General features: G+C 45.1%; 1 protein-coding gene across 1 annotated transcript in view; it reads left to right on the top strand.

Moving 5' to 3' along the window:
• MINDY4 (MINDY lysine 48 deubiquitinase 4) overlaps positions 1–18,594 on the top strand; it is a 183,861-nt gene that overhangs the window by 130,921 nt on the left and 34,346 nt on the right. The window contains exons 10-12 of the mRNA XM_007946374.1: positions 8,715–8,816; positions 10,531–10,594; positions 11,741–11,806. Coding sequence (XP_007944565.1) covers positions 8,715–8,816; positions 10,531–10,594; positions 11,741–11,806 — 232 coding nt within the window. The remainder of the gene's footprint in view (positions 1–8,714; positions 8,817–10,530; positions 10,595–11,740; positions 11,807–18,594) is intronic.

The following is an 18,594-nucleotide window of genomic DNA, read 5'->3' as shown; positions in this document are numbered from 1 at the left end:
TAGCAGAGCAAGGCTTGGACCCCAGGTCCTCTTGCCCCCCCCACCTGCCTTCTTTCTAGCCTTTCTGGTGATTTTTGACCCTGAGAAGGGGCAGAAAGGATGGAGTAATTGGCCCCTGCTCACTCCCAGTTTAGACTTTGTCCATGCAGAAAAGTCAGAGTGGACAGGTGAGGCTCTTTTGAGATAATTAGGATAGGAACGTCTCTTTAATTGGAAATATTTGTGTAATTCAGGCAAAAGCAGAATGCATTAACTCTGCTCCTCCTACCTCTTGTCCCATCCCTAGACAAATGTCTTCATCTTGCCTGTGCTTCTCCTGTGTGGAATTAGACTCTTAGATTTTCCTTCTCTTAAAGAAAGTTTTCTTGGTATCTTGAAGAGCCTGGCCATCGGCCAGATTCATGGTAGGAGTTTGCTAGATGGGTGTTTGACTGATGGAAGGTGATGCAGGACTGTCATTGTCACTCAGAGACCAGGTGATCTGGTGAAGGGTGATTGGAGCATAACACTTCCTTCCCCTTCATTGTTCTTCATGCTCGATGCGGGTACACATGCATGCACACAGCCTGTCTGTTCTGGGAGGGTTTCACGACAGAATGACAACACTGGCACATTTGTAGAGGGCATCTAGCCCAGTATCCTCATTTATAGGGCAGAGGAGAAGGCCAGGCAGGAGAAGGGGCCCCGCTCAAGGCCTGTGAGCCGCAAATGGAACACAGGCCTCTTAACTGCCTGGTTGTTGTACTTCCCACAACCTCACAGCTTTTTTATTTTATTTAATTTTTTAGAAATCTGTGTCTAAAAAGACCAAGTTAGAGAAGGCCCCCTTGAAGGATGGAGAGGCTGGAAGGGTATTAAGGGGAGGGGGGAAGAAGCAGGCATTGCTTAGAGCTTCTGTGAAGGGTGAAGGAAAAATCTGGAAACTGATAGTGCTGATGGTTGCATAACATGATGAACGTTATTAATGCTACTGAATTGTACGTGTAAAAACTGGAAATGGCAAATGTTTATATAAACATATATGTTGTTGTTTGCCATTGAGTTGATTCCGACTCATAGATATCCCATGTGACACAATAGAACTACCCCGTAGGGTTTCCTTTACAAAAGCAGCCTTGGTGGGCAGTGAGTTTGCACTTAGCTGCTAACTGAAAGATCTGTGGTTTGAATCCACCAGCTGCTCTGTGGAAAAAAGATGTGGGATCTGCTTCTATAAAGATTTACAATCTTGGAAACCTTATGGTCTGCTTCCATAAAGATTTACAATCTTGGAAAACTTATGCGGATACCTTGTCCTATAGTATTGCTATGAGCCAGAAAGTCAGAATCAACTTGATGGCAGTGAATTTGGTTTGGTTACTCTTTACTGAAGCAGATCACCAGATCTTTCTTCTGCAGAGCCAGTGGGTAGATTTGAATTGCCATCCTTTGGGTTAGTAGCCAAGCGCTTAGTCATTATACCACCAGGGACTATATATATGTATATGTATGTATGTATGTGTGTGTGTGTGTGTATATATATGTATACGTGTATACACACACACACACAGGTATCTTAAAGAGCCTGGCCTCATATACACACACACATGCGCGCGCACACACACACATATACATACACACACACATATATTTACCAAAACAGGGGGAAAAAACCATCATGCACAACAATTCAGGGGAAAAAAAAAAGACTTTTGTATCAAGAAATGGAGGCTCAGTAGGTCAAGTCTATAATCAAGATCAGGAAGACATGCTGGGCTCAGGAGAAGATCTCTGCCAATACTGCCTGGAGCTGAAATATGGAATCACAGGCAAAGGGTTGTTTGTTCCTAAAACTAAAGACCCAATGTCTACCTCTTTCCTCAGTGTTGTCTAATTTTTCCATTTTTTACTGTGTGACCCAGGGTAAATCACTTACTTTCTGTGCCTTAGCTTCCTCATTTTTAAAAGGGGATAATAATAGTACCTCCCTCATAGGGTTAAGGAGGTCTGGTGGTACAGTACCTAAGGCATTTGACTGCTAACCAGAAGGTTGGTGGTTCAAACCCACCAGCCATTCCTTGGAAGGAAGATGGGACAATGTACTTCTGTAAAGATGTACTGTCTTAGAAATCCAGTGGGGTCACTATGAGTCAGAATTGACTCGATGACAGTGGCTTTTCTTATAAGATTGAATGATCAAATGAAATAATGCAAATAAAGTACTTATAACAGGGCCAGGTACATGATAAATAATCAATAACTGTTAGCTTTTAATACTTTCTTTGTTACTATACCAAGAAGCTTTCAACCCAGAATTATCTGCTTCAGTATGTTAGTGCTTAAATGATCCAAATCCAGTTTTCCCAGTGTCTTAGCTTCTTGGTGCTATTATAATGAAAATATTATCACAAGTAAGTGGTTTCAAAGAACAGAAATTTGTTTTCTCAGCTGTGGAGGCTAGAAATCCAAATCAGAGTCTCGACCATATCAATTCCTTCCTTGTCGGTAGCCCCGGGCATCCCATCATTCCTTGGTGATACTCACATGGCACCTGTCTTCCCCTATGTACCTGTCTCTGTGTCCATTCTACTCTTTGTATAACTGAGAGGTGATTAAATTTAGAAACCCCCCTACTAGGATATGGCAAAATTAACATAAAAAGGAAGGAAGGTTGGGCAATCCTACTTCCGTAGTGATACTGCCTCGGGAACCCAAGGAGGGGTTGCTATGAGTCGGGGCTGACTCAACGGCAAATAACAACAACAACAACAACATAGGATAGAGCAGAACTGCTCCAAAGGATTTCCAAGTCTATAAATCTTTATCAAAGCAGACTGTGGTTTGATAGCTAAAGCAAAGTTTTCCTACCTTTGGGTGGTGAATTTGAACTGCTCATCTTTTGCCTAGCAGCCAAATGCTTTAATCACTGCACCACCAGAGCTCCCTAGAAGAGGCACAGAGACAAGCAAACACAAACTGAGGGTGGGTAGACACCATGAAGATCACCAAGGAACCAGGGAACAGAAGCTGAAAAGAGTTAAGGACCCTTCCCCAGAGCCCACAGAGAGCTTTCCTCTATAGCCAGTGCCCTGAATTTGAACTTCTAGCCTCCTGAACTGTGAGAAAATACAATCCTGTCCTTTAAAGCCATCCACTTGTGGTATTTGTGTGACAGGAGCACTAGCAAGCTAGAGGCAGACATGCTGGTCAGGCATTGACTGTAACAGCTCAACTGAGGAGCTGGGCATCCTGGCCTAGGGCAGGGGCAGGGAAGGGAATAGATGTGAGCCACTCAGGATGGACAAATGATGGGACATGGCCATCTACGGGGAGAGGGTGGGTGTGAAACAGGAGCTGCATGAGAGCATGGTGGCCACACTTGTGGGCTCTGAATCCAAAGACGTAAATGCCCAACCCTTTCTCCTTTCTCTGACAAGCTCTATTTACAGGTCCCATTAGTCCTTGGTGTGGCCTCCCCTGCAACCCAGAACAATGTTTTTACAACATTGTTTTCACAGTTAATGGTGACCTTGACCAGTGCCCTCGGCAGCTCAGGCAGCTTGGTTTGGTGATAGCATGGTGACCGTTTCCTCAGAGGAACATGATGGGTTTCCTGATGCTGAAGAACTATCAGGCTGTCAGAGGTTTATTTTTTTAAGCTCTTGAGTGCTTGTTGTTTGTCTCATTAGATGTGAAGGATTTCCTGGTGTCAGCGACTTGGTGTCACTTTCACAGTAGATGTCAGGAACTCACCTTCTCATCACCATGGCCCAAGTGAGGACTTGATGTTTTCATAAAGACAATAATAATTGAACCATGTATTTATTGAACACTTACATACTGTTCATTCACCGTTTGTGAGCACTCACCCCATGCCAGGCCCTGGGCCCTGGGCTTTACAACCATAATCTTGCTTAAAGCTCACAAGGTTACTAGGGAGATGCTGGTTTATGGATAGGGAAACCGAGAGACCCCAATGTTATAGTGCCTCTCACTTTAAAGCATTTGGATCACAATTGCCTGGGTGTCCCAGAGACCACATGCTGCCCCTTGGTGACTTTGGTCCTGGTTTCCATTTGCCTGCCCTGGAGGGGAAGGACAGAATTACCATCTTCTTTCTTCCCGATGCAGCTCAGCCTGTTGTTATTAGGTACCTGTGGTGTAGTAAATTACATAATAGGGCTTTTCTGTCCATTATCCCTTTTATACTTCAAAAATTAACATTCCCTTCACCATCAGTTTAAGAATAACCACACCCGTGACAGTGTGTAAGCCAGCCACTTCATGCTTTTATCTTCCCCCATTTTAGATAGCCAATTTCTAATTTGCCCATCCCTATCAAACCAGTACTCTGAGGAGACAAGCATATTCTTTTCTCTGGAAAATCTTCTGTTCTGCTTGGATACTTTGGGCATCTGTATCCACAAACAAGCAAAGTCCAGCCCAGAGCAAGTCATCAAATTGCAGCAACTTAACACCAGCTCAGGGTCAAACATCTTCCTCTTCTTTTGGTTGGGTTCTGGTCAGCTCAACCCTAGCCATCCCAGCTAGGTCATGGGTACCAGCAGCCAAGTTTGGGAGTCACACTCTTCCCTTCACTTCAGACCAGCCAGCACCTTCTCTCACATCCCCAGCCTCCATGGCCTAGGTCAAAGAGTACCAAACTCAGCCTGTTTATTCATTGCTGCTCTTCCCCCATTTCCACTCAAGTGGACCCAGGTGGTCACAAGCGAGCAACATACAAGCCTACTATTCGCTGGCTTCCTTTAACTTTCAGTCCTGGAAGGGGTTTCTCTCACGTACCATGACTTTCCTGCCTCAATGCACCGAAAACCCATCTGCTTGCTTGAAATTCAAAAAGGCAGTTTTTTTGTTTTTTTTTTTTCCTCTTCAGGTCCTTTCTTCAAATGCAAATCTTCTGTTCCCTCAGTAGTTCTAGGTGGGGCTCAGATTTTCTACCTAAGCCCCCTGTACTCTACACACAGCGTTTGAAACAAAAGCCTGTGTTTCTTCTGGGCAAATTCTATTTCCCCTTTTAACATATCCAATCAAGTATTGGCTGAAGGCAGACTTACATGCTCTCTGTTATCCACACCCCATAATCATTTCTAATGTACAAGCAGGTAAGAAAACATTCAATACCTGTAGTACATTTAGATAAACACATAATCCTTTTTAAGACATTGCAGTTTCATCTCTTCACCTTGATTACCTTCCCATTCTATGTATATGGCCTTGGGCCTTTGGCTGGGTGTAACCAAAAGCCCTAGCCTCTAGATCAATCATCTCCTTTAATAGGTAACATCAAGTAAAGTAACCACCTAATAAACCAAAATTTCACTTCCCAGGCTGTGTTAGATTGGGTTCTCTAGAGAAACACAAAAAACCAGCAAAGTATATATATATATATATATTTATAGAGAGAGAGAGAGAGAAATTTATCTTAGGAAAATGGCTCACAAGCATATAGAAGCCGACAAGTCCAAGCCGAAAAGTCCGTCTCTGGAGGAGATGGGGCTTGCGGCCTCCTTGGTTTCCGCAAGCACAGGGGAGCCGAGAGATTCAAGCTGGCATGCAGTATACTGGTTGTTGATTCCAACAAAAGATGAATCTGAGATCTCCAGGCCGAGCGGTGGGCTGCTCACTCACGGAAGTCTGTAGTTTGCACACCACGGTTCCAACCCCTTAAGGAATGCGGCTCTTCCAGGTTGTCCTTGGATATCATTGCAAGCAGGCCACACCCCTAGGGAAACTCCCCTTGGGCAGACTGGCCACTCAGAACACAGTCAATGGGAACAACCACACCGAACTGGGGTCCAGCCAAGTTGACACACAGCTCCAACTATCACACAGGCCCTTTCCTTCTTTCTTTTACAAAGTCCCATGATTCTATGGGTCTAGAGCCACTGCACGAATCCCACCACTTCTGACACCAACTGCCAAAGGGGCAGGGAGGTCACATCTTCTGGCCTCCTCTAACCCCACAATAGGAAGACAGAATCACCATCAGTAGCCCAAGGCCTATTCCTGCGAGGCCAGACATGCTGCCTCCCTCCAGCCCTTTCACCAACTCTAACACCAACCGTTCCTCCTGCAGTACCCACCACCTGTCTGCTGGGTTTGAGAATTCACTGCAGTGGCCACAGATTATGGGGTTTATTGGGGAAGCAACATGCTACAATTCAAGTTCAGAAATGCACTCAGTCTCTTGCAGCCGGCCATCTCACTCAGCAGCCGGCAGTCTCAGTAGCACATTGCTCTCAGTAGTGCATGTCTCTCACGTCTCTCTCTCAGCAGCATGTATCTCTCATGTCTCTCTGCTGTCTGAGAAAGACATGTTGCTGAAAGAAACACACTCCTGAGAGACATGAGAGACACACGCTGCTGAGAGAGAGACGTGAGAGACATGCACTACTGAGAGCAATGTGCTACTGAGACTGCCGGCTGCTGAGTGAGATGGCCAGCTGCAAGAGACTGAGTGCATTTCTGAACTTGAATTATAGCCTGTTGCTTTCCTAATAAACCCCATAATCTGTGAGTTCTGTGTGGCCACTGCAGCGAATTCTCAAACTCAGCAGAGAGGTGGTGGATGCTGTGGGAGGAACTGCTAGTGTTAGGGCTGGTGAAAGGGCTGGAGGGAGGCAGCATGTTTGGTCTCGCAGGAATAGGCCTTGGGCTACTGATGGCGATTCTGTCTTCCTCTTGTGGGGTTAGAGGAGGTCAGAAGATGTACCCTCCCTGCCCCTTTGGCAGTACCTTTGAGTCCCTCTCAACTCATAGTGTACTCCATGTGACAGAGTAGAAATGCACCGTAGGGTTTTCTAGTCTGTTGTCTTTACCAAACCAAACTCACTGCTGTCGAGTCGGATCCGACTCATAGTGACCCCTCCTTGGGTTTCTGAGGTGGTATCACTACAAAAATAGATTGCCAGGTCTTTCTTCTGCAAAACCACTGGGTGGGTTCAGACTACCAACCTTTTGTTTAGCAGCTGAGCTCTTAACTCCTGTACCATTAGGGCTCCTTAGCTCAGCCTGGTGCTTAGGTTACTATCTGGTGACTTAAAGTAAGGAAACACTCCTGTATTTCTTTGCTCCCTAGCAAAGTCTTCATCAAGGCTCTTTGTTTAGAAGAGAGACCCACTCAAGCTAGCTGTTGTAAGAATTCAGAAAAAATTCACAGCAGCCACAGGTAGACAAGAAGTACAGCTGTAAGGAGGCCTATACCAAACCAAACCACTCACTGCCATCAAGTCGATTCCGACTCAGTGACCCCTCCTTCAGTTTCCGAGGTGTTATCTCTACAGAAATAAATTGCCCAGTCTTCCTTCCGAGGAGTGGCTGGTGAGTTTGAACCACCAGCCTCCTGGTTAGCAGTCAAATGCCGTAGGTACTACACCACCAGAGCTCCCTAAGGAGGGCTACAGATATGAAGTTGAAAGAAGAATCTATGTTTGGCTGTTTCTCTTTCTTCCTTCTTATTCATTTCATGCATCAGGGACCTCTTAATTACTGTTTTCATTTGAAGAGGTCTTTCCTCCATTTTTGATACTGCTCTCTGTTGGAGTCCCTGGTGGCATACAGTATTAACATGCCTGCTAACCAAGAAGTTGGTGGTTCCAGTCCATCCAGAGATTCCTTGGAAGAAAGTCCTGCTGATCCACTTCTGAAAAATCAGCCGGTGATAACCTATGGAGCACAGATCTTCTGATGCATATGTGGTTGCCACAAGTTGGAATCAACTTGACAGCAACTGGTTACTGGTTTGCTGGTGCTACTTTTTGAAACTCTTTTCCTACTAAGATTGTGTAACGCCACTCTCTCTGCATTCTGCCTTTATCTTTTTGACTGACCTTCCTCTGCCTCCACTGATGGGTTAGAGTTCTACACAGTTCATTCCTTGGCCTCCTTCTCTGCCCTGTCTTATCTTCTCTGGGAAATCTTAGCCACTTCAAGTGCCAAGGACCCATTACATGTTCATGACTTGTAAACCTGTGCTCAGCTCTGACTGATCTCCTGGATTTTGATGTGTCCAACATCTTCTCCTGGGGGATACCACATGCTCCTCAAGTTCAGTAACTCTGAAGGGTGGAACTCATCCTCTTCTACCTCCCTTGCCTCCTGCCAGCCTTCCCTGTATTCCTTATTTCAGTTGGTGACACCACCATCCATCCACTAAAACAAGGAGGTTATCCCTGAATCCTTCTTCTCCTTTATTCCTGTGCCCTGAATCTAAGTCATCAGCAATCCAGACTGCTTTCTCCTGAGCACGTGTGGTCTCATTTCCTATAGTTAAGAGTGAAGAGTCCTGTCTGGATCAGCCATTGTCTCCAGGGACCTGGGTGAGGGACTGCCAAGGCCAGGCCAGTCCATGTCATGCCATGCATTTGCTGAAAGGCTGTCCTCAGATTACATCAGCTCCCGGGCACATCTGGCTCTGGCTCCTGGTCTCTGTTGGAACTCCTTCTGACATAGACTTCTGGGCCCTGCCAAGTATCAAGAGTCTCCTTTGCTCATATGAGTGGTTTCCTCGGCCTTCTCCCTACCAAGTTTCCTCCCTTGGCCTTCGTCTGCAATGTCCCCTCCTTCCCAGGCAATCATGTTGCAAGTTACCCCTTTGGGGGTGGAGGGAAAGGATGGGCATCTGCTGACAGAGCTGTGCAAACACTCTGCACAGGGGGTGCCATCTCTGGCTTATGTCTCCATAAGCACAAACTTATTTCCTTTTTTGTCCACAGGCAGTTGCAGCCTTCAAATACCCACAGGACCCACTGCCTGGCCATGGCCATTGCGGACATTCTGTGGCAGGCTGGGGGCCAAGAGAGATCTGTTGTCACATTGTAAGTGGTTCCAAGGGCTCCTTTGCCGCCACTCAACCTGGGGCTGGCAGAGGCTCAGGCAAACCAGACGTGCAATTTCCTGTGCTTGGGGAAACCATCTTTTGACATGGGTATTGGGCTTGTGTCTGCTCAATTCTCTTAGACCCTGCCCTGTGCTATGTACCACAACGAGAGCCTAGGGAGTTGGCCTCAAGTGGTGGGCAGCCCTGGACTGGGAGCAGGGACCTGACTCTTTACATAGCTCTGCTGGCACCTTCTCTGTGCTCATCTCAGCGTGGGTGTTTGTATCTGCCTAATCTTACTCCCTGGGGTGCTGTGGGTCAATGTATCTGAGAAAACCCTGACTCCAGCAGCATATCTCCCTCTATAGTTCCCTGATCCTGAGGCTTTGGAGAAACAGACCCCAAGATTGACCCAGTCCTTATACCACTGATGTATACTTGCTCTCCCTAGTACCCAAAGCACTCATACTTGCTTTCAATTGGATCCTGGTCCACAGAAGGGGAGGCACAGAAAAGTGAGCAGAGGATGGGGAGCCCAGGCTCTGGATTCCACTGCTTGGCCTAGTCCCCTCATGGCTGGGTGCCATCCCCATGTAAACCACAGGAAGAGTTGGCTGGTTCTTTGCCTTGACCCAGTCACATGGCTGAGCTTTAGTAAAGGAGGTCACTTTTGGGGTCAGGGATCACAGTCTCTTGGGCATAGTGGTCAGTATAACACAGTGGTGAAGAGAAGGGTCTCTAGAGTCAGACTCCCCATGCTGTTATGTAGTAGCTGTGTGACTCTGCTCAATTTACTTAACTTCTCTGTGCCTCATCTGTTTACTCATCTGGAAAATAGGGATAATAGTAATTATAACTTAATGTGGTTGCTGTGAAAATGAAATGTGTCATTACAAGTAAATGATGTTGTTGTTTGATAGTAAATGATAAATGATACCTAATAAATGATTCTTAGTTTGTATCATTTACCAATATAAATAATAAATGATGATTAACATGAAATGCTTAATACCATGTGAGTAGCTGGTATTAAGACCATTATCATTACTGAATATTAAGTTCTTGTCCTTGGTGCTCATGCTGCAATTAATTTATTAACTATGGCCCTTAGCTCAGGACAGTAGACCTGAGAGCACATGGAGCCAGAAATCCATTTCTCCCTGTTTTATAGATGAGGAAATAGAAATCCAGAGAGAGGCAGTGGCTGGTTTAAGGCCACACAGCAAACTAATGGCACAGGGGGCCCGAATCCCACCCAACTTCTAGTCGATGCCTCATGGGGATGCCCACCAGTGGATTCAGGGTAAACAGATGCCATGTGGGGTGGGTGGGAGCTCAGAGAGGACAGAGGCTGGGATTCCCTATGTTCCTGAAAACCAAGAGCACGTCAGTATTCCTTTATCTGGAAATATATTTGTCAGTTGTGGGTGACAGTCAAACTTCCTACTGTCAGGGCTTGGCGCTGACTATTCTAAGTTCTCTGCTGTCTTTTTTCCATTTTTTTTTTTTTTTCTTTCCTGCTAGTGGAGTTCTCTGGATCCAGCCTAATGGCTGAGTTCAAAGAAGGGAAAAACAAGAAGCCCTTGGCTGCATTCTTTTCTCCGGAACCACCTTTTGACTTGTCCTCATTTAATGGCACATGTGGTTTTGCCTTGGCTGAAGGGCATGTCTTTACCGGGTGGAGGACTCATACATCTCCCTTTCCTTTTTAGGGCTTCAGGGACGCAGCAGTTCACTCCAACAGGGAAATACAAAGCAGATGGAGTCTTAGAAACAGTATGGCTTTCTGGAAAATTATCACGCAAACTTTGGCTTTGTTTGGGGACTGTCTCCTTTTACATAAGTAAATCCTTCCTCAGTTGGGATGGACCAGCTTTCCCTTGCTGCAGCTTAAGCCCACAGAAGCCTCTACTGGCATTGGGGTTGGGGCAGAAGTGGGGGTGGCTTGGGGACCCATTCATGTTGGAACTGGTGATGTTACCCAAAGAGCTGACCAGCTCTATGTTACCTGGAGGTTTTGCAGAGCCTGAAGTTCTACTTAATGGTTTTTGTCTGAGCCCCAGCCTTCTCTATGTCCCTCTTTGTATTCCTTTAGCATCTTCTCTGAGATTATTATGGGAGGGCTATGGGATGAGTAATGGAGAGGCAGTTAGAAGGTGGGAAGAACTTGGTAGAATAGCTCTCCAGCCCCAAAGTCTGACCTAACACTTTGGTAGATTTGACAAAGACCAACTTTTATAAGACAGAATAAGAAAATAATGAAAGAGAATGAAAATACAAAAATGATGCATTTTCCCACAAATGAATCTCCTCTTCACTGAGAGTTTTTGTTTTAACTAGTTTGCTTCATTTGACCTAGGTTTGGGAATGTGTGGCCCTGGGATCCTAATTAAGCCTCACGCCATTGTATATCTTCTCTAAAAGTGTATTTTTTCCTGGTCTTTCTGGAAAAGCAAAAGTGGCTCCTAACTCCCACTTCTTAAGGCTTTGAATTCGGGGCACACTCTGTTGAGTTCTGACTCTGGCCTGACCATGGTGATTTGGGTGTGTCCCTTGCTCATGCCCTTTTATCAGATACCAGTGACTGGCCTGCAGGGTACAACCCTCTCCTGTTGGAGTCATGCATGATGCTGGATGCTTTGTTCTCTCTCCATGATGTCTTGAATCCTGGGGACTTGAAGTATAGGTGCAGGGGTGCTGCAGGGCTGACTCAACCCCAACAACTCTAGCTGTGCTGGACATGGCTTTCAGTTGCATGTAGATGTGGGTGCACCCCCTGGTCCTAAGAACACTGCTGTTTAACTGGGAGTGATTACCATTTGGGGCTCTGTAGCTACTGAAACCAGGGCTGCAGAGGCTGACCCAGGATGGGCCTGGTCTGGGGGGTTCAGTAGTTCACCCAGTGTGTTTGCCTTTCCTCAGCTCATGCTGCACAGTCTGACATCCTATGAGGAGCTGGAGATGTTTCTTCAGCAAAGCATTCATCAGGTATGACCGGTGGGGGTTTGTTTTACAGGTTGGGCATCTTTAAACCTTTTGATTTATTTTTGGGATTTATTTACATATTTTCCCATAAATGAATTCTGATGAACTGGAGGCTGCCCCTCATCTCCCCCAACTTCTGGACACATGGCTGAGGGCAACAGGTGATTCAGGTAAGAGAAGAGTGGACTTGGACACAGGGGGTCTAACCTCTGCCATTGCTTCCTTGAGGCAAGGTCCTGGACACAGGATGCCAACAGAATGGAAGCTGCAGAAGCAGAGCTTGGATGGACTGGGTGGGATTGGAGTGAGGGGAAAACAGGTGTTAGACGAGAGCTACAAGGGCCTTCTTTCTGTCCAAGTGGTAGTGGACACCTTTGGAAGCAATGGGCTCTGACCTTGGACAGGGCCAGGCACCAGCTGGAGAAGGGAAGAGAAGTGAATGCTTGGGCAGGGCTAGAGGCCGGAGTCATATTGATGGAGCAACTGCTCAGTACATGACCTTGCTTGGTGTCCTGCCAGAGGAAAGGCTGGGCCTGGTGGGCCTCTAGAGCACCTAGATGGCTAGAGGAGATCCTTGGTGTGACCTGGGGTGTAGATCACAGTCAGGACCTGAGATCAGCTTAGTCAAAAGGCTGTGGGAATTCAGAAAAGGGGTGTAGCATTGCTGGCTTTGTGGATGAGGGAGGCTTGCCTTCTTACGGTAAAGAACATGGTCTGGAGCTGGCCAGCCTGAGTTTGGATCTAGTTGACATCCTTTACTGCCTCTGTGACTTACTCACTCAACCTTTCTTACTGCAGTTTCCTTTGTAAAATGTGCATAACAGTGCTTATCTCATCACATTGTGCAAAGGGCCTAGAAAAATTGTGTCTTGTATGGTGTGCTCACTAAATGCTTGTTTGGATGTTGATATTATAATCATTGTTACAATTAGTGAAGGGCAGCCTTGAAAGATGGGCTAGTTATAGCCATGTAGAAATGAGAAGGAGAGCATTACAGTATGATCTAAGGTCAGGAGACCAGATGACCTCTGAGATCCCATCCAGATATGTTGTTGTTGTTAGGTGCTCTTGAGTTGATACTGACTCATTGCAATTCTGTGTAAAACAGAATGAAACACTGCCTAGTCTTGCACTATCCTCACAATCTTTGCTATACTTGAGCCTACCACTGCAGTCACTATGTCAATCCATCTCATTGATTGTCTTCCCCTTTATTGCCAACCCTCTACTTTACAAAGCCTTGGGGAAGTCACTGGACCCCAGGTTACTCATCAGGAAATGGAAGAAGAAACAGTGGTCAGATAACTTCTACCTCTTACTGTCTGCCTCAGATTCCTTGTGTTGCTGTAACAGAAATACCACAAGTGGGTGGCCTTAAAGAATAGAAATTTATTTTCTCACAATTCTGGAGGCTAGAAGTCAGAATTCAGGACGCTTGCTCTAAGGGAAGGCTTTATCTCTCTTTGAGCTCAAAAGAAGTTCCTTATCTCTTCAGCTTCTGTTCCTGGGAGATCTTCATGTGGCTTGGCGTCTCTCTTCCCCATCTCTGCTTTTTCCATTTGCTTGTTTAATCTCTCTTATATCTCAAAAGAGATTGACTTAAGACATAACCCACCCAATCCTGTATCATTAACATAACAAAGACAACCCATTCCCAAATGGAATTATAACTCTACGGGCATAGAGGTTATACAGCATATACTTTGGGGGAGACATAATTCAATCTATAACACTGGTCATTTATGGTTTCTTGGCTTGTAGAGGATCCTCACAAATTGTCTATCTTCCCTAGTGTCTACTTTTCTCTGGTTCCAATCTCCTCTTTCTATAGCTCAAAAGTAATTAGGTTTAGGAGACACCCTACATTGGTATGGCTGCATTAACATAACATTATGGAAGATAATTATATCATATCCATAGATATAAAAAAAAACTCACTGCCATTGAGTTGGATCTGACTCATAGCTACCTCCTTGAATTTCTGAGGCAGTATTACTACAGAAGTAGATTGCCCAAACTTCCTTCTGAGGAGTGACTGGTGGGTTTCAACCACCAGCCTTCTGGTTAGCAGTCAAATGCCTTAGGCACTAGGCTACCAGAGATCCTATCCATAGATATAGGAGTTAGGATTCTAACACATATTTTAGGGGGGACACAATTCACTCCATAACACTGTGTAACTGTGGTCTTAAAGAAGTACCTTAAACACATAGGAAAGAATGTCTCCAAAATCAAGTTCCAGGCAATCTAAATAAGCTGAAAGGAAACCTACTATTAAATGCATCAATCCATCTGAGACCTGAGCAAAGCCTGATAGCATCTGTGTGCAGGATTTGACCAGGAAGGCCTGAACCTAGGGCACTTGTGCTCACACCATCAAGGGGAGACAGGTCATGGACTACTGAGGCCAGAAGAGGGCAGTGCCTTGTGAGGCTTTTGCATAATAAAGGAAGGGACTGTTAGTGATGGCTCAAATGATTCAGAGTTCTCAGGTGTTGGCACTGTTCTCACTGCTGGCCCTTGGTGGCCCCTCAGCACCAAGGCCTTCTGCATCCTTGAATGTAAGAGAAGGCCTCCCTCCTGAGCTTGGCCTGTACCTCAAGGTTTAGGTGAAGCTCAAGCAAGACAGTGACTGTGAAAGGGGATCAGAGGGTGGGGCTTAGTAGCAATAATAATTCTCCAGGGGGACGGAGCATCTTCTTTCTGCATTGCCTCTGGGCTCAGAGTAATTCCCCCTCCTGTATCCCACTTTAGTCACTAGGTAGGCTGTTGCTGTTTTTAGGTGCCGTCAAGTCAGTTTTGACTCATATCGGCCGACTCTGTGTACAACAGAACAAAACACTACCCGGTTCTGCTCCATCCTCATCAACGTTGTTATGTTTGAGCCCATTGTTTCAGCCACTGTGTCAATCCATCTTGTTGAAGATCTTTCTCTTTTTCACTGACCCTCTACTTTACTAAGCATGATGTTCTTCTTCAGGGATTGGTCCCTCCTGAAAACATATCCAAAGTACATGAGACTAAGTCTTGCCATCCTTGCTTCTAAGGAGAATTCTGCCTGTACTTCTTCCAAGACAGTTTGTTCATTCTTCTGGCAGTCCATGGTATATTTAATATTCTTTTGTCAACACCATAAACAAAGGCATTAATTCTACTTTGATCTTCCTTATTCACTGTCCAGCTTTTACATACATAAGAGCTGATTGAAAATACACGGCTGAGATGAGGCACACCTTAGTCCTCAAGGTGATATCTTTGCTTTTTAACATTTTAAAGAGGTCATTTGCAGCAGATTTCCCCAATGCATTTTGTCATTTGATTTCTTGACTGCTGCTTCCATGGTCATTGATTGTGGATGCAAATAAAATGAAATCTGTCACAACTTCAATATTTTCTCTGTTTATCATGATGTTGCTTATTGGTCCAGTTGTGAGGATTATTGTTTTCTTTATGTTTAGGTGTAATCCATAATGAAAGCTGAAGTCTGATCTTCATCTGTAAGTGTTTTCCTCTTCACTTTCGGCAAGCAATGTTGTATCATCTGCATATCGCAGATTGTTAATGAGTCTTCCTCCAGTCCTGATGCTGTGTTCTTCTTCATATAGTCCACCTTCTTGTATTCTTTGCTCAGTATAAAGATTGAAAAGTATGGTAGAAGGATACAACCCTGATGTACACCTTTCCTGATTTTAAATCATGTGGTATCCCCTTGTTCTGTTTGACCAACTTCCTCTTGGTTTGTGTACAGGTTCCAAATGAGCACAATTAAATGTTCTGGAATTCCCATTCCTTGCAATGTTATCCATAATATATTATGATCCACATAGTTGAATGCCTATGCATAGTCAATAAAGCACAGATAAACAAACTTCTTTCTGGTATTCTCTGCTTTCAGCCAGGATCCAACTGACATCAGCAGTGATATTCCTTGTTCCACATCCTCTTTGGATGTCCTTTGAATTTCGGCAGTTTCTTGATGATGCACTGCTTCAACAATTTTTTAATTATCTTCAGCAAAATTTTAGTAGTGTGTGATATTAATGATATTGTTTGATAATTTCCCTTTGTATAGACGGTTGACAGTTGGTTCTCCTCACTCTGGAGGCAATGTTTTCCCCTTGCAGTTTAATTTGTGTTTTTGCTGGAAGTAGTTGAGCTGCCTCAGCACTACACTAACCAAATTCATTTTTCATGGCCTGGGCTTAAGAGGGGTTCCTCATGCCAGGCCTGGAAATGAACACTGAACCGTCTCTGCCCAAAATAAATAGCCTCCTTGCTGTGCTTTCATTACTGTTCACCCTGTGGGCAAGGTATCTGGCAGGCCCTGCCTAAGCTTGAGGGATGGCCTGCCCCTGGCTCCTATTGGAGTGCCTCAGTGGGGCTCAGGCCTCTGCAGCACCACAAAGCCAGGCAGGAAGAATGGCTCCTTCTCCTCAAGTGGCACCAGACACTTTTGTAGACCGTAAAGGTGGCTTCTGGCCCAGTTACCTGCCTGGGCCTGCTTTTCAACGCAGGCGAGTTGCCCTGGGGCCTCCCATGTCTTGACAGCTTGAATTTGATGAGATAACTTTAAACAAATGTTTTTTTAAAGCAAGATGGAAGATAGGTACCATTCAGTTGTGTTGCAGCAAGGGAAAGCAGGGACCACTTCCCTACCCTCTGCTGCCTCACTTAACCAGTCCAAGTGGAATGGAGGGACACAACCTGGGCCCACTTCAGGTCTCTTTGAGGGTTTTCCATAGACTGTGGACATTGCTGGCATGTAGCAGTAATAATGTTGTTGATGGTGGCCTTCAAGTCGATTCAGACTCAAAGTGACTCTCTAAGACAGAGTAGAACTGCCACATAGGATCTTCTAAGCTGTAAACTTTACAGAAGCCGATTACCAGGCCTTGCTCCCGTGGAGCCACTGCATTGGTTTGAATTGCCAGGTTTTTTGATTTGCAGCCAGCCAAGTGCTTAACTGTTGCCCTACCAGGGCTTCTCACAGTAAAAATAACTCTCCATGTTTACACAGAGTTAACATGTTCAATGGGCTTCTGTGTCCACTGCTTCATCTCAGACCTACGAGTAGCTGGGCATTGTAGGCATGGCAGAGGGGAAACAGACTGAGAAAGCTGCTTCTCCAAGATAATGTGTAAGTCTGGGGCTTGAGATAATGTGTAAGGCTGGGGCAGAAATAGGTATAATAGAAAGGGAAAAGAACTCTGGTGACACAGTTGTTAAGGCATTTGGCTGCTAACCAAAGGTCAGTGGTTTGAACTCACCAGCCACTCCATGGAAGAAAGATGAGGCAGTCTGCTTCTGTAAAGATTTACAGGCTTAGAAACCCTATGGGGGTTGCTATGAGTCAGAATCAACTTGATGGCAGTGAGTTTGGTTTTGGATAGAAAGGGAAATGGGCATGAAGTAAGCTTTGCCACTTTCCCAAGGCATCACCCAGGTCTGTAGTGAAACTGTGACAACGGTGATGGTGGCCCAAGTCCTCCCATGCCTGGGTCTCCCTCTGTGCTTATCAGACCACTTCCATAGACATTGTCTTATAGAATGTCCACAGTAACCCAAGGACTATGCTTGTTTTGCCTAAGGCATTTGACTGCTAACCAGGAGGCTGGTGGTTCAAACACACCAGCCACTCCTTGGAAGGAAGATTGGGCAATCTACTTCCATAGTGATACCACCTTGGAAACCCAAAGAGGGGTCGCTATGAGTCGGATCTGAGTCGATGGCTTGATGGCAGTGAGTTTGGTTTTTTTTTTATGCATGTTTTATAAGCAGGGAAACTGAGATCACAAGTTAAGATGAGGTTGATTTACAACTCTGGTTTATTCATTAATTCCATTTCTACTTCCAAAAAGATTTGAAATTGCTTGTATAAAAAATGATGTACTCCAGCCTCTTCTGTGCTCCAGTCCTCTCTTTCCTCTAGCCCTCTGCATGTGCTTTTCCTCTTGCCAGGAATAGCATTCCTCTCTCTTCTCATTTCTGTTTGTCCCTTGGGTTTCTGTTTAGACACAACTTCCTCCAGAAAATCTTCTTTGGCATGTCCTCACTTATCAAACACAAAGTCTGTATTAATGACCCTTCTTGTGTGTTTCCAGAGGACCTTGTATTTTATTTTACATCAGAGCAGAACCCCTTCTCCACTCTTTTCAAGTTGCTTATTCTTTCTTCCTTGTGTTACTTCCCCATGAGAGTAGATCCATTCCACCTTAATCACAAGTATAGCCTTAGCAAGGAGCATCCACTTGGCACAGAAAGTACATTCAGTAAATTTTTTTTGAATGACTTATGGACTAATTGAATCAATGAGTAAAAAGAAAGAGTATATTTTGGAGAAGAGAAAAAATAATTTTATCAGAAGATTGAGTTGAAATAGTCACCACAGTTGAGCACTCTGTTTGGTTCTGAGCTTCCTGGCAGCCAAGGCAAAAATGGAAACATGACAAATTATACAATTCTCGTTGACTGTTCTAGGAGAGACCAGAAATTGATTATACAGATCTTCATGTAAGGAGTACTACCTATTGTAACAGGCAGTGTCTACTATACATTACAAGGATTAATGTCATTCCCAAAGTGGGATGAGCAAGGCCTTTGTACTGACTTGCAGCTGTTGTTGTTGTTGTTGTTATTTGCCATCGAGTCGGCCCCGACTCATAGCGACCCCTCCTTGGGTTTCCAAGGCAGTATCACTATGGAAGTAGGAATGCCCAACCTTCCTTCCGAGGAGTGGCTGGTGGGTTTGAACCGCCAGCCTTCTGGTTAGCAGTCAAGTGCCTTAGGCACTA

This window comes from Orycteropus afer, unplaced genomic scaffold, assembly GCF_000298275.1.
Source record: "Orycteropus afer afer isolate SDZICR_OR568_19922 unplaced genomic scaffold, OryAfe1.0 scaffold00008, whole genome shotgun sequence".
Lineage (NCBI taxonomy): Eukaryota > Metazoa > Chordata > Mammalia > Tubulidentata > Orycteropodidae > Orycteropus > Orycteropus afer.
The sequence above is the reverse complement of the archived record's forward strand: the minus strand, read 5'-3'. Positions and strand labels throughout refer to the sequence as shown.